The sequence below is a fragment of the Astatotilapia calliptera genome, chromosome 4 (assembly GCF_900246225.1).
Source record: "Astatotilapia calliptera chromosome 4, fAstCal1.2, whole genome shotgun sequence".
In the NCBI taxonomy this organism is placed as follows: Eukaryota; Metazoa; Chordata; class Actinopteri; order Cichliformes; family Cichlidae; genus Astatotilapia; species Astatotilapia calliptera.
The window spans coordinates 22,200,766-22,217,511 of record NC_039305.1 but is presented as its reverse complement, the minus strand read 5'-3'; the positions used below and the strand labels follow the sequence as shown (position 1 = coordinate 22,217,511).

Below are 16,746 nucleotides of genomic sequence, written 5' to 3'. Positions count from 1 at the left end.
AAGAAAGCTGCCTAAGAGAGTTAAAACTCTGTTTTTGTTTATAGATTGTATTTCCATATATGAGGGGTAGCTCAAGACTTTTACACAGTACTGTACAAAAGATTAAAGATTAAACTCTTATGAGTTAAAGATAAAATAATTCAAGTTTCAGGGAATTTGTTTTGTTTTTCTTTTTGCCGCACATCTTCGTGGTGATAAGGCTTTTAGTGAGAAATAAAAGGAGAGCCTCCTTAAAATAACACAGAGACAAAACCCATCACAGGTTACTGAAAGAAATCTGGCAACATAGCACCATAAAAGATCAAAGAACTGCCTTCAGATGCTAAACCGAGCTAAACTTTGATGTGGCGTAAACGCAATGGTTCCAAACCTATTTATTATTGCCACTCAAAGGCAGTAAGAGAGAAAACAGCAAGTGACGGGGCAGGGGTGAGAAAGATACAAGATGTTGGAGAGACGAGATCAAACAGAACAAAGAGAGAGATGAAGAGAAAGGGAGAAAAAGTAGCGATGAGAAGAGCTTAGACAATAGACGGTGTGACTCTGCAGAAACACGTCTAAGTCTTAAAAAAAAAAAAAGCCAGATCCTAATGGAGACCTCTACCACACGAGAACGTACACGTCCTGAATAAAGAGACACACTGCAGTATTACTGGTCCAACACACACGCATGCACACACACCGCAGGCTGCAGGAAAAGCTCAACTCTGAAAAACTCTTTAGCAGCACTGTAGCCTCAGGCTGCGTGGCTGGGGTTTGTGTGAGTATTAGATGACATCATTCTGACTCGGCTCATGATCAAACTTGTTTTGTCGTAAGTTAAAAAAAAAAGAAGTCGTCTAACAACGAACAACACAAACACATTTGCTCTGTACGGACTTATTATCCCCTGGAGGTTTAGTCTAAACTCAGGCTAACCTCAGAGAAACCAAACGCTCTTTTATTTCAACGGCACCAAACTGTAGCTGCCAATTTTCTGCATGTGCATCCAAAAGTGCAGTCAATGTCCAGTATATTTTCATCTAGCCCACGTTCATCACTGAGCCTCTTTTAGTGTTTTCGCCATCAACATCCCCGGCATTGTTATCATCACCGACGCTGCCCTCATCGCCACACATCCTTCAGCATCACTGTCAACATCATGAGCACCATTTCGAGACTTACCTGTGTGCATTGTCCCAAATTAAAGGAAAGGAAAGAGACAGAAACATCACATTGATAGTGAAAAGATGAGTAAGCCAAGAGAAAGGTAGTTGTTGAAAGAAAATAGGAAGAAGGAAATTAGAATAAAAGAAGAGAAGAGAGAGTTTTTATTATGAGTTTAACCTCTAATGAATTAAACTCCACGTCTCTACTCCGGTCAAAGAGTATTTTGCGCACTTATTATTGTGCGACTTGTGACTTGCACATGCTTATCTGCGGTCATGTCGGGTTTGGCGGGGACGGACTTACAGCTCTCGGTTTGAAGGGTGGTTGCACCTCCTTGTTCTCCAGTTTCTCCCAGTCCATGTAGCGGAAGAAGCTGTGCTCTCTGATGTCTCTCTCCCCCTCAGGACCACAGCCCAGGCGTTTCGCTGGATGCTTTGTCATCAGCTGTGCAGACATGGAGAAGAGAAACGATTACTGTGTGTCCACCTTGCTTTTTTTTTGTTTGTTTTTTTAAGTGAATGCTTATTCATCTTTCTACCTTTCTGGTAGTCTTGACACTGCAAAAAAAGCTAGTAGCCACATTAGCATCTCTGTGAGGCTGCATTTTCATGCATCTGTGCTGTGAAGTAAACCTTACATTTACAATACTAACATATTGATGTTTAGCAAATATGATGTTTACCACGCTCACCGTCATAGTTTCAGAGAACAGTGCATTGTAATTGCTAACTGGCACTAGATTTAAGCTATAACTGAGAAAATAAAGTCAAGGCCAAGAGACAAGTTGGCATCTCCCTGGCAACTTTTGATAACTAATGAAAAATCTGTGGTTCCTGATTGGTTGGTTTAAGTTGCCGGCTGCAGCGTAGGTGAAATCAGTCTAAAAGAGGGTTTTTCACCAAAAACCTCCTTCCCACATAGCAAAATTGGTATGGCCCGGATCTGGCCCACACAATGTGGTTACACATGGTCCACATACCGCAAAGAATGACGGCCCTTTGGTGGCCCAGATCAAGTTTGCCAGTGGTAATCCGCACATGGGCCAGCACAAGGCCAGTTGCAGACACACCAGTGGTCTTGTGGTGGTCCAGAACAGTTTCATGTCTGGCCGGAACATAATAGTGCAAAAGACAAAACTCTTTAGACTGATTCTTATACAGCGCTTTTCTACTCCCCACATTACTCAAAGTGCTCTACATGCCACATTCACACACTACCTCTAAACTGAGTGCTTCCTAACTACATTCATACTCTTGACAGGCAAACTGGAGGTGCCAGGGATCGAACCACTAACCTTCCGATCAGTAGGTGACCTGCTCTACCGCCTGAGCTACAGCCACCCAGTGGTAAACATGAGTAAACCCTCACTAGGTTTTGGATAAAGTGTACACTCACAAACCTGTCAAACCTGCATTTGAAACATTGGCCACCGTAGCAGTATAGTATTGCAACATGGCATGTGGGTCTTCTAACTAAAATAGGAAAATAGGAACATAAATAGTGCCATCATTGCCAGATCTGGCCCACATCTGGTTGACATACACCCTGCCATGACACCAGTCACTCAGAAGTGCCAGCTTGATGCCGGATCCAGGGAAGACCTGTTTTCTATGGGCCTGGGCCACATACACCAAACCACAATCGGGCCAGATATGGCATGCCATAGCATAAACATTGACATCATTGCCAGACCTGACACACATCTGGTTGACATACACCCTGCCATGACATAGGGTCAGTCAGAAGTGCCAACTTGATGCCGGATCCGGGGAAGACCTGTTTTCTATGAGCCTTGGCCACATACACCAAACTACAACCAGGCCAGATGTGGCATGGCATCACATAAACAGTGCCATCTACGCCAGGCCTGGCCCATATCTGGATGACATACCACTTACCATGCCCGAAGTCAGCCAGCAGTGCTGGCTTGACATCAGATCCGGGTCAGACGTGTCTGCTATGTGGGTTGTGATTGCTTTGGTCCATGGCAGATCACTGATGTCAAACTACTCGCCATGTGCTAATGAAACTGCGCCTTACTGCTGCAACCACCGTGTTTTGAAAGGGTTTACTTTGTTCATGGTGTGTGTCACACTTTTCACTTTTTCACTACTGCTTGGCGAGTAGCTGGTGAGTGTTTGCAGAAAAGTTACCGTCTTTCATACAAACTACTGGTGACCAAAGTAATCACAAAGATGATGACCAGTCTGCTAATATGGCATCAGTGCATGTAGGAAGGATTCTGACTTAGAGGTGTTCAGTCATAATCCTGCAGCTAGGACTCCAGGCTTCAAAAACCAATTGGTGATGCTTTTTGACTTTTATATAGGTGTTGTGGATCATTAGTCTAAATGCAATTAGAATACAAGAACTCATAATGTCTGCAAAAAACTTCACTGCAATCCACTGAAGAGCTGTTGAGATATTTTAGTGTGGATCAAAATGATATAGTGATCCGACAGCTAACATTACAAGCCCTGGAGCAATGCTTCTGGTGTTGCCAAAACATTAAACGAGCTGTTTAATCATTTCGTCTTTGCCAAAGGAAAAATGTTGTTTTAAGTGTTAACCGTTTCCAAGTTACAAATGATCTGCAGGAAACTACACTTCAGGAAACTCATGATTTTACAACTTTTTATTTTCATGTGTACACACAGTTACATAAAGGAAGTAGGAGCCATATTACTAACCTGCAAGAGGAGTCTAAATCTGATCTGTGCTCAACAGTGTGCTGCTCCAGTGCCCCAAATTTCCCCTTTGGAATCATTAAAGTTTCATCTCATTTATTCCTGATTCCTGCCCTGGGTTTAAACCACAATTCTTCCACTTTCATTGCTGTTTATGAAAAAGCTCATTATAGTTATTAGAGTTTCTTAATCCTTAATTTTAACCATCCTTCCATTTTACTGTCATCTTGCATGCCTCTCCCTGGGGAGCAAATACAAGCCACCAAGTAACAGCCTGCAGACAAATGAATAACTGTTGTCTTTCTTTCCTCTTTTGCCACAGTAGTCATCCGCAGGCGTAATTAAAGACCGTTTATAATGTCTGTCCACACAAAACCTCCATGGGGGAGTGATGCTACAGTGAGTGTGTGTGTGGGTGGGGCGTGCCTCCCTTAGGAGCAGCAGTCATAACTCATTACATTGCAGCAAGAATAACATTTTCCAGGGGTCAGTCAATCTTGCACTGCTTGCACATGCGCATGAATCTGCATGAAACACATTGGCAGCTCATAATGCATGGGCGCGCACACAAATCCACTTTCTCTACCTAAAGTAACAGGCATAGCGATATATATATATACAGGTGTACCTGACCACTAATGCTGGGAGTTGTCTGATTTGTATGAAAGTGAGTTGATTCAGATGCTGTGGCCATTGGTTTAGGGTCACCGGGCACTGGAGTCTAACCCTGCTGTCATAGGCTGAATGAACAGACAGCTGGACAGTGTCAAAGACCTGAAGAATCACATTTGTCAGTTATTTGTACATCAGTGTGTTATAATCTGACTCTTGTCATGTAGCAACAGTTTTAAGGCACATTTAAAAAACACAGCTGTCCTACAGTAGATTAAAATCCCTTTAGTGACTTCATTTTAAAAGTGAAACCCCAAACTTGTCACCTATTGAACAGTAGGTACAGGTACAGCAGCTAGTTTTCTGTAAAGAAAAACTGCAGTGAATATGAACGAACCCTTTTTCACTCATCAGGAGAAAGACAGAGCATCGTATTCAGTCGACCACATAGCAGCCAAACTAAAATTGGGCCACTGACTGCGGATAATAATGGCATATGTGAAAATGACAGGATTTCCCTCATCTCTATACTAATGGGCAATTACCATCTGGCAAACACTAGTTTGACATGCTGTCAATGTATAATGTAATTTCCCTTGGATTTGATTAAATACCTGAAACTCTCATAGATCAACAGGAATAAAGTTATCTGCCTATACTAACCATGTACATCTGCAGTCTTCATTTTGAAGGGTATGCTTCCAGTTTTAACCCAATAAGTCACCAATATTTTAAGTTTCCACAAATATCTCGGAGTACAGCTGGCTGCATTTGTATGTATACATTTGTATGCATCCAATTAGTAAAACATACATAGAGCGGGCTCTGTGTATGTGTGTTGGTAGGCTAACTTCTTTAATGAATACACGCAAGCCACTTTGCAACCCACCTCCACCCCAGCTCCTTTTCATGCTGTATTTGACTTGGTATCATTTCTGTTCTCACTAATGCCTCCATTTTTTCTGCATGGAGGACCTTGCTGCTGCTCTCCCTGCCTCTGGCTTTCCATGTAAGCACAGAAGGGACCCATCCCATGCAGATGGAAATCATTTACATGATTGCAATGTTGGAGATGGGCCATCTGAGACTGAGATCAACTGAAGATCCACAGCGCTGCGATATCAATGCATCTAGGCAGGATTCTGACTTAGAGGCGTTCGGTAATAACCCTTCAGAGGGTAGCTTCACACCAAACACATACACCAACCCGCGGTTCCTCTCATACAGAGCAGGATTGCTATTGCAGCAACACATCATCAGTAGTGTGACAGTCTGGCTCGAGGGCCATGACAAACAATTTATTAACTGAATGGGGTTAAAAACCATAATATTTCATGAGGTGTGCTAAAGAGTGTTATCTATGTGTCAGTATTTGGATGGGGGATTCAATGTTAAGGATGCATAATGTTGTATGGTGTAAAACCTAAAATAACCAGGCCAAACAAACAAATAACACAGTGCTGGATGGATGGAGAGAAGGGCCACGTGCTCCCAGGTTGCAGGTTCTTGGTGCCACCAAGGGTGACATCACTATGAACTCTTGGCTGCCACAGGCCAGTTATCACTGTGGTAACATTTCTGACGCCTCCTACTTAAAACCCCAAAACTCAGACGGATCATGCGGCCCTGCTTTTCATTTGCCCGTCTGCTCCATGGGAAGTTTCTGTCCTCTCTGATCTCAGGACCGCTGTTTGACAGGTGTACCGCCCCAGTCACACTCCCCCTGCCACTGTCCCAACACTGTGTGGGTTCTCTCCGGGTACTCCTGCTTCCTCCCACAATCCAAAGACATGCAGCTAGTGGGGTTACATTAAATGGTGATTCTAAATTGCCCACAGGTGTGAATCTGAGTGTGAATGGTTGTCTGTCTCTTTGTGTTATGGCAGCTGGGATAGGCTCCAGCGCCCCCCTGCAACCCTGAATTGGATAAGTGGAAGAAAATGGATGAATGAATAAACTTCATACTTGCGACTGTCCTCATGAGGCCCAGAGATTTCATTCACAAAGCTTCCTGTGGTTAGTGCAGAAAGAGAACAGTGGCAGAAAACACTTTTGTGCTTTTGTGTGCACCTGTGTTCGCTTTTGTGAGGACACATCTGAGCAATTACTCTTTGCTGTAGAATCAAATGAAGTTGAACAAATCATGTACCTAACACTGCAGCGCTACAAAACACACTGGAACAGAGTATGTGTGTGTGTGTTTGTGTGCGGGTTGCCCATTGCTGGCTATAAAATATGGATGCTTGATTGGGTGGAAGCAGGGGAGTGGAAATGATCACTCCCTCTCCACACATGTCCTAACCCTCTCCACCTCCCCTCACACACACCCACACACACACACAATTTTTAAGCATTTGATCTAAATACACCAGCCTATTAAAACACTGCATGCTGGCAAGAATTAAACTATTTACTTCTTGTTTGAACTCAGATTACTGAGATGCTGTGAAATCGTGCCGCAACTTCAGCAGAGTTGGACTTTTAATACCTGAAAGTGCGCTAATCATCTGATAATGGATCGGAGGCGTGCAGTGTTGCTTTTATTTGGCTGGCATGGACTTAGTTATTTTCAATTATTTGAAGCCTAAGACATTCAGCTTTCTGTTTTGAAGGAGGTGAGGCAGAGAGACCTGTATCTCTGTTCACACAAACTGAAAACAGATGAGAGTCAGGCACACTGCAATCAGTATGCTTGCTTTTAATCAGACTACTTCTCATTCTTGTCAAGAAATGATCACCTTCTATTAAAAATGATTACTTGAACTGTGGTAATTTTCCCATTACAACAACAGGTTATTTAAGGTAGCGTCCAGCATGTAGACAGAACGCATCAAGCAAAGCACTGAAAAAATCCACTTTATGAACAGAATAATGGAATTATCTTGTAGCATTTAAAATGAAGCCTTCATGTTGTCTTCACATACACACCGAGACTCTCTCTCTCTCTCTCTCTCTCACACACACACACACACACACACACACACACACACACACACACACACACACACACACACACACACACACACACACACACACACTCTGAGTTAACTCAGGCAGTCCTAGCAGGGTGCAGAGGGAGCTCTGGGGGTGGACGGAGGCGAGCTTTCATGCTCCACTGAGGATGCACTGTTGCAGCACTACAACCCGGTAATCATCACTAATACATAACACAGCCAGTGTGGGCGTTTGTAATGCAGCGAACGTACTTGTCAGTAATTTACCTATGAATGCCTTTGCCTTTAAATTTAGTAGGAGGATGTATGACTCAGGTCATGCTGGAACAAATGTGTGCGTGTGTGTCCTCATCCACGCTCGCGCTACACACTGATGTTAATGTGTAGGTGCTTTCTGTGGGTACTGCAGAACTTCAAAAGATAACATAATATTTTATTGATATTTTTTTCTCTCTCCAGTTTTTTGGTATGTGACGAAGGGTGTGTGACACAAACTGTGTGTCCGCAAAACACAAATAATCCGAGTGCAGCAATCAGGCCTGGCCAGTCTATTCTGAAAAGGTTTCTACAGCCAACTGCACAGGCTCAAGCTATTAGAGCCATCTAATGTGTGTGTATGTGTGTGTGATAAAGAGATAGAGGGGATGTACAATGAAAAAAAAAGGCACAACAATAGCTTGACAATGGACACTGCAGAGCGCGAGGGGAAGGATGGACGAGGACAGCGCTACGACAGAGACGGCGGGCGAGATGGAAGTGGGGAAGATAGCGAGAGGGGAACAATGTTGTTTCGCTCCAAATAAATGTTCCACCACAATGGATTTAATTATGCAGATAATTTTGATGTCTCCTTCTTTTCCTCCTTTCACCCTCCTCCCTCTTCCCGCATCCTTTCCTCAAGCGGATTTAATCCCTTCCTCGTTCTCTCCTCGGCATGTTTGTGTTCAAGAGGGAAGAGTGTCAGGAGGATACGGGAAGCGAGACAGAAAGCGGGAGAGTGAGTTTGCGAGGAGGGAGCGAGGTTGAGCTTGAGAGACGGGCAAGGACTCGCGGCTTAAAGCGTGCTTTGTGCGTGTGTGTGTTTTTCGTACACTCACCCCTTTACAGATAGCGACAGCCTCCTTGGACATTGACTTGGGATAGGAGACGTGGTGCTCCATGATTGACTGAAATAACTCATCTTCATCCTCTCCGTCAAATGGAGGCTTGAGAGGACAGGAGAGAAATGAGTGAGGAGAAGCAGAAGGCAGCACAGGACAAATAGAGGATACTTGATTCATTCATTAAAAGCAGCTTTTTTCTCCCAAGAATCTAAAAGCTGCAGGCCTCTAAATGAAATATTCAGAATTTCAAAATGTCACATCTTAACAATTATTAATGCCACGAGAGAAAATCTCATTATAGCATATAATTTAATAGCTAACCTTTCATTACACAGTGTCACATTTTAAAGGCTGAGATCAGGAGTGTTTGTTTTTATTCACACTCAGCCGTGAATACAAAACGCTGCTCTGAAAGGAGCGTGAATCACACATTCATGTAGATCCAAAGATGGTGTTATATTTTTTTTTCCTTAACCAAGATTAATAAATCCTTTGTGCAATTACCCACTCTCTCTCTCTCACACACAGACACAGGAACACACACAAATACACACACACACACACACACACACACACACACACACACACACACACACACACACACACACACACACACACACACACACACACACACACACACACAGACCAACCTGTCCAGCCAGCATCTCGTAGAGCAAGACGCCAAAGGCCCACCAGTCCACAGATTTCCCGTAAGGCTGGTAGGCTATAATCTGAGCATAGGAGACACATTGTTCAGAAATGCTGCAGTCATCGCTTCAGTCTATGATACAAAGGTAGTCAGCATTAAAGAAAATGATCCTATCTGTTAAACAATAGCTCCAGTCAAAAAAAAAAAAAAAAAGTCAACAGTGATAAGTCGTTCTTTCCATCAAGCGTTATTGGCTATTAACTGGGAGACCACATATCACCCATACTGGCTCCCCCTACACCGGCTGCCAGTGAGTCAGGTTTAGAAATCATTTTAAGATTTTATTGTTTGTTTTGGATGCATCGCACTGGGTTGGGTTGACCTCTCTGATCTTTTGACTTTGCACACTCCCACTAGGTTACTGAGGTCTGCTGGTCAAATACTCAAAACTAAACTACTAAAACCCAGAGGAGATCAGGTTTGGCTTTTAGATGCTTTGAAATCTATTTTTAAGTTCTGATCCCTTTGTATTTGTGCTGCTTTATTTATTTATGCTCTCTTTTTTTTAATTGTTTTTATGTATTTTACTCATTTTGTACAACAGCTGCTGTATTTTTAAAAGTGCTTAAAATTAGACTTCACTTTTTCTTGTTATTTGTAATACAAGCACAGTACGCGTCCCCACAGGGTTACTGCCGATACTTAACGAGCACTTAAGGGGCAGAGCAGCATTTTTTTTAAACCAGTACAGGCATTTTGTGGACTGTAGACAACACTGCAGATACTATTTTGTGAAAGACTTTTGTGCACCACATTTATTTTGTATGAGAAAAAAATCAATTAGAAAAACACCTGCTTCACGTGCAAGATGAGCTTTATGAGTTTTATGGATCAAAAGTAAGACGTGTGCACCACACCTGCAACTGACTCCAACAATGCTAGTGTTAGCGGCGCTAACGGCTGCAGACAGGAAGATACTGCCAGCACCGGAAACGTGCTCGTCATCTCCGAGCATGAAGTAAGGAGAGCCTTCAAGAGAGTGAACACCAGGAAAGCAGCAGGACCAGACGGCATCCCAGGTCGTATCCTCAGAGATACCAGCTAGCTCCTGTGTTCACTGAGATATTCAACATCTCTTTATCTCAGTCGGTGATCCCCACATGCTTCAAAGAGTCCATCATTGTTCCTGTCCCGAAGAAACCCCACCCTGCTTCTCTCAATGACTATCGCTCTGTAGCCCTCACCTCAGTAGTGATGAAGTGCTTTGAACGCCTGGTCAGAGACTTCATCATTTCTTCACTACCAGACACACTGGACCCACTACAGTTCGCTTACCGTCCAAATCGTTCCACAGACGATGCCATCTCTCATCTCCTCCACACATCACTCACTCACTTGGACACTAGAAGGGGGAATTATGTTAAAATGCTCTTCATAGACTACAGCTCTGCATTTAACACCATAATTCCCTCCACACTCACCACCAAGCTGGAGCATCTGGGACTCACCTCATCTATGTGTCTGTGGATCTCCAACTTCCTAACTGGCAGACCACAGGCAGTAAGGATGGGCGGACATGTCTCAGCCTCCACCACTCTCAGCACTGGAGCCCCCCAGGGGTGTGTTCTGAGCCCCCTGCTGTACTCTCTGTACACATATGACTGCGTGGCCACTACCAGCTCCACCACCATCATCAAGTTTGCTGACGACACCGTCGTGGTGGGCCTGATCTCTGATAACAACGAGACGGCCTACCTGAAGGAGATTAGGAATCTGGAGAACTGGTGCCAGAGGAACAACCTCCTTCTAAACGTCAGTAAGACAAAGGAGCTGATAGTGGACTTCAGCACTAAGCAGGAGAGGAACTACCAGACCCCCGTCATCAACGAGTGCCCAGTGGAGAGAGTGGACAGCTTCAAATACCTCGGAGTTCACATCACGCAGGACCTGTCATGGTCCTGTCACATCAACACCGTGGTGAAAAAGGCCCGACAGCGTCTCTACCACCTCAGACGCTTGAGAGACTTCCAACTGCCCTCCAAGGTGCTCAGGAACTTTTACTCCTGCACCATAGAGAGCATCCTGACGGGAAACATCTTAACCTGGTTCGGGAACAGCACCATGCAGGACAGACGAGCTCTACAGAGGGTTGTGCGGTCAGCTGAGCGCACCATCCGCTCCGAGCTCCCTGACCTGCACTCAATCTACAGCAGGCGGTGCTGGACCAAGGCCAGGAAGATGGTGAAGGACCTCAGCCATCCCAACAACAGACTGTTCTCTCTGCTGAGGTCAGGAAAGCGATTCCGCTCCCTGAAGACCAACACAGAGAGACTGAGGAGGAGCTTCTTCCCGCAGGCGATACGGTCTCTCAATCACACCACCACACAGTACTGACCCACACATATGGTTCTTACACACACACTGGACATTCTGGACATTGTTTTCACTTCATTACTTAAATCACGCTGCTGTTATTGTGTATATGCTGCTGTTATTGTGTATATATTTATTTATATTTAGATTTCTTCATACATTCTTATATAGTTCTATATTGTGTATTTTGTTGTACAGTTATTTTATTTTCAACTTTAATTTATATATTTTATCTTATTCTTCCCAGTTAAATTTACCCTTCATTCTAATTTGTGTTGTACAGTTATTTCATTTTTAACCTTAATTTATATTTTATTCCTTCCTAGTTAAATTTACCCTTTTTAATTTTTCATATTTATTTCCTATCTTATTCATAGCCTTTTCCTTTTTTGTTTTCTTTAGGTCACGAGCAGTTGTCCAAGCATTTCACTACATATCGTACTGTGTATGACTGTGTACGTGACAAATAAAATTTGAATTTGAATTTCATTTGATTTTTGATTTGACTTACCAAGTTCACAGTGGTAGAACTATTTACTTTAGCAGAGTGCAGTAAATTTACTGAAAGGCTTTTTTATTGTGTGAATCCAGGAGGTAATAATGTTCCCAAATATAATACCTACACAGTCAGTTAATTTTGAGGGACGTTTAGACTACATGGGCTGACTGACATGAGAGCAAACTGATAGTGAGGCTGAAATGCAATTAAAGTATCATTATGTATTCCAGCTAATAGAACTACCAAACTACCACCGACACTTTAAGGGAGAGTTTATTTTCATGGAGAGATGCTCGTTGGCGTTTCTGCTGAGTGTTACATAAAAAGACGGCAAGACTTGAGGAAATCCCTGCTTCTGGCCAAGAAATAGTCTGGCACAAAAACCGGTGCAAAACTGAAATGTGTCATTTTCAGCTTTGGGTATTTTAACAAATTAGACAAATTTAATGTAGTATTTTAGTGAGCTTTAGAAAGTGCTCCTGTTACATTAGGACAGAAGTACTATTAATAAGTAAAGCATGGCTCCAGCTACATACATGCAAACACGAGAGTATTCTCTTCTAGTTGTCTGCAAGAAAGCAAAGTTTTTTCCAAAATAAAAGTTTTATTTAGCCTCTTTTTGAGCTGTGTAGCTACTGCAGGAGAACAGTGAGAGATCAATACAACAGATCCAACCACCATCACTCTCACACACACTTTACCTCAGGAGCAATGTAATCCGGTGTGCCACAGAAGGTCTTGGTTGTGATTCCATCATTCATATTCTCTTTACACATGCCAAAGTCTGCTATTTTAATGTGGCCCTCACAGTCCAGCATTACATTGTCCAGCTTCAGGTCTCTGTGAGAGGGTGAAGCAAAGTCAAAAAGGAACAACAGACTAATCAACATAACTTGGCATCGATACTCGAAACGGCAAATCTGTATTACAATTCAATTTAGAGGCTCAAAAGGTTTGTGAAATGTGATCCTCAGCTATTGAGACTGCATCAGTTCGACTGTACAACCCTTTCTGAACATTACAGATGGATCTACATTATGTACAACTTCCAGCTCATGTTGAAGTGAATGCCTGCGTTAGTCCAAACAATGTGTTAGATGTGAAGAAAGGTTAAATTTACATTGTTTCTCATTTCTTTTACATTTGTGAAGTACCTTATAATAAAACATATATAGTACTGAATAGCTCACATTCACCTTTGGCTTGTAGCAATACACCAGTAGTGATCAAACTGACATCACTCTAACAAATTAAGACTATTTTGAACTGCCAGTCATACAAAACTTCTCTAGTAGTCCAAGAAGAACACAACAGTGCTGGAAATGAGCACAACAGGTTCATTTTAATTATCCTAGCTGCTAATACTGTGCTGAAAGAAACTTTACTTTACTGACAAGTCACAAATTCACTCTGAAACTTCCTGATTTTATAAACTTCCATATTGTATAAGAGTATATTTGGCACATGGCAGTAATTCATTCAGTTCAGTTCAGTTTTATTTATATAGCGCCAAATCACATCAGCAGCCGCCTCGAGGCGCTTTATACTGTAAGATAAAGAGCCTAGAATAATGCAAAGAAATCCCGAACAATCAAACTACCTCCTATGAGCAAGCACTTGGCGACAGTGGGAAGGAAAAACTCCCTTTTAACAGGAAGAAATTGCCGACATACGCTGGAGAGGAGCAGACAGGGGGAAACTGGAAAAAAGACACACCGTGGATTTCATTTGCACTATTTCAGGTACGTACTACTGTGTGAGCTCAGCTATATTTGGTTAATGTTCTGCGTTTAGTAGGTTGTGTTATGGATGTTACCTGTAGATGATGCCCTTTTGATGTAGGAAAAACAGACCAATCGCTATCTCTGCAGCGTAGAATCTGCACACACACACACACACACACACACACGCACACACGCACACACACACACACACACACACAAAAAACACAAACGGCAACAACAACGGCAATTAGACAGAGGCCGAGAAAAAGGACAGCAGGAAAACAGATCATTTGTGTGCGTGTATGCGCGTGTCAGAGTAAAGGTCACTCCTGTCTCTTCAAGGCCAGCAAGCAACTGATAAGATCAGCGGCAGAGGTCTGGACGGACAGACCGCACAGTCGGCCACGCTTGCGCGGGCGTGCATGCGCTCTCTGCGTTTAAAAAGCGCATTTTAAAGACAGCAAGAGTCATTTGGTTGTGAAAACTGTGCAGAGCCCGTTTGGAGCTAATTAGATGTTCTTTCTGTGCTCAGAATGATGAGCAGCAGCATTAAAGAATAAATACTGAAGCTCTCAATATACAAAAAGACTCTGCAACACTGAAGTTCAAAGCAATTTAATCATCCGTGGAGAAGGATTTCCTGTTTAATAAAAAAAAGAGAGCGAACAAGCTGATGGCCTTAGTTAAAAGAGTTCCTCGTGTACTTCGACTTACCCCCTCTGCAGTCTGAACCTTCAGCCATAGGGAAGAAACTTTAATTCTCTATGAATTACATGAAGGGCTAACTCCTCAACAGCTCTCGCTCGACACCGACAGCCCCACTTGTCAAATGTGTCAGCCTGCTGGTTGGGCTTGACACCAGCGATCTCGCCAGCCACCGTAATTATATTCTGCAGTTCTGGAGGTACTGCGCCATGCACTGAAAACTCTCAGGAGCTGCTGGATTACTTTCATTTCTTTGAAGCTCTTCAGAGCAGCAAGCTGCATTGGGGGCAAACAACATATTTCACCTCCGGGCTCTGCTGGGATTGCTCATCCATCACCAGTCAAGCTGATGATGGCTTATTCACCACGATTTAAACAGGTATTACTAAAGTGTGAAACACCTGCTTTCACGGGGCTCTGATTTTCTGTCTGTGTGTGTGTGTGTACTCACACAGCGTGAGGTTCTTTGAACTTGCCGACCTGCTGTATCTGATACATGAGATCTCCGCCGTTTATGTACTCCATGACAAAATACAAACGGTCCTGTGGAGGGGGCGTAGAAGGGCAAGCAGAGAAAGACAGGTCACAAAGTGCACGTTAATAAAAATGGATGAGAGGTCAAAGGAGCGTAAAATACTGTGGAAGTGGAAGGGACTGCTGTGAGTTTGATGCGCGAATTGAGAGAAGATCAGAGGAGAGATGCAGAAAATATGACAGAGGAAGTGAGGAGGACGGGGAGAAAAGTGGTGATTGGGTTGTCGGTGGATCCAATAAGTCTTCAACTGAGGGAACACGGTGACATCAATTTAGGGACCTGTAGTCCTCCATTATCTACAGAAATTGCCAATAAGTTTCAGTAAGTGAGAAAATGTGGAGGGATTTGGTGTGTGTGTCTGTGTGTTCTGGAGTTTATTGCGAAGTTTTTTAGTGTTAGAGTCTGTACTCCCTGATAAGTCTTATGAGCAGTTGCTTGTTCTGTGTGCGAGCCTATAGTATCTGTGTGTGTGTGTGAGTGTGTGTGGTTTAACTGTACTTGCGTATGCACTGCATAGGCGCCATATTACTGTATGGATGTGTGCATGCATGATTGTAATTGCATTGTAACTGCCTGCATGTAATAACTGAATTTGATGTACAAAATGTGTGTGTGTGTGTAGGTGTGTGTGTCAGTATCAGATCGGTTTTATTTACTTTTGTCATTCAAATGCATTTACAACACATCACTAATCAGTGAGAATGCAGAGATGAGTGTTAATGAAGCAGGAGAGCTATATTTACCCCTCTGCTGACTCATCATTAGGACTAATGCACATTATAAAGTTTGTGCATTCCAGCTGTAAACTTGGGACAACAGGTAAGCAGTCACTCCAGATGTTTTTTTTAGGTTGTAGTTCTTGTGTTTGGTAGCATGTGTAACCAGATATATTAAAAAAACAAAAAACTCCACATTTTTCCACTGAAAGGTTAATATAATCCATGTAGACTGAATAACAAAACGAATAAATAAAAGATACACAATATAAAGTTAAAGTACAAATTACATTTTGAGAAACCGGGTCTAAAATTCCTTCCAAATACAAAGACCACCACTTTAGAAGCTACACCTGTTCAACTACTTGTTAATGCAAATATCCAGTTAGCCAATCACATGGCAGCAGCTCTATGCACTCAGGCATGTAGACACGGTGCAGGTGACCTGCTGAACTCCAAACTGAGCATCATAAAGGGGGCGAAATGGGATTTAGGTGACTTTGAATGTGGAGTGTTTGTTGTTTCCTGTTAAGAACAGGAAACTGAGAATACAAATCACACAATCTTAACAAAACTGGATTAAAATATTTGAAAAGCATTGGTCTGATTAGTGTTGAAGGTCAGAATTTAGCATAAACAACATGAAACCTCAGATTCCTCCTGCCTTGTGTGGGGGTGTAATAGTATTTCTTGGCACACTGTGGGCCCTTTAGTACCAACTTAGCAGCCTTTTTGCCTACAGTGCACCATCCTCAGGATAACACACTGTGTCACAAAGCTCAAATCATGGTTTCTTGAATGCAACAGTGAGTTGTGGTGAGATGGGAGATTAACATGTGTGATGCAGCCATGTCAACATGGACCAGAATAAATAAGGAATGTTTCCATGACCCGGTTAAATCTGTGCCATGAAGAATGAAGGAAATTCTCAAGGTGAAAACAAGGTGTACCTAAAAAAGTGTTAGCTTCAGCATTGGTATTAATGTCTATTACTTGTTTGAGATCCATGATGGTGAACATGACAGTATATTCTGAAAGTG

At 42.8% G+C, this 16,746-nt stretch overlaps 1 protein-coding gene across 2 annotated transcripts in view; it reads right to left on the bottom strand.

Moving 5' to 3' along the window:
- Positions 1-16,746, bottom strand: part of prkcbb (protein kinase C, beta b) — a 105,325-nt gene that overhangs the window by 20,598 nt on the left and 67,981 nt on the right. For both annotated transcript variants that reach the window (XM_026165483.1, XM_026165482.1), the window contains exons 11-16: positions 14,907-14,998; positions 13,843-13,905; positions 12,728-12,866; positions 9,156-9,236; positions 8,500-8,607; positions 1,453-1,593 (exon numbers count right to left, since the gene is read on the bottom strand). In XM_026165483.1, the coding sequence (XP_026021268.1) occupies positions 1,453-1,593; positions 8,500-8,607; positions 9,156-9,236; positions 12,728-12,866; positions 13,843-13,905; positions 14,907-14,998 (624 nt within the window). The remainder of the gene's footprint in view (positions 1-1,452; positions 1,594-8,499; positions 8,608-9,155; positions 9,237-12,727; positions 12,867-13,842; positions 13,906-14,906; positions 14,999-16,746) is intronic.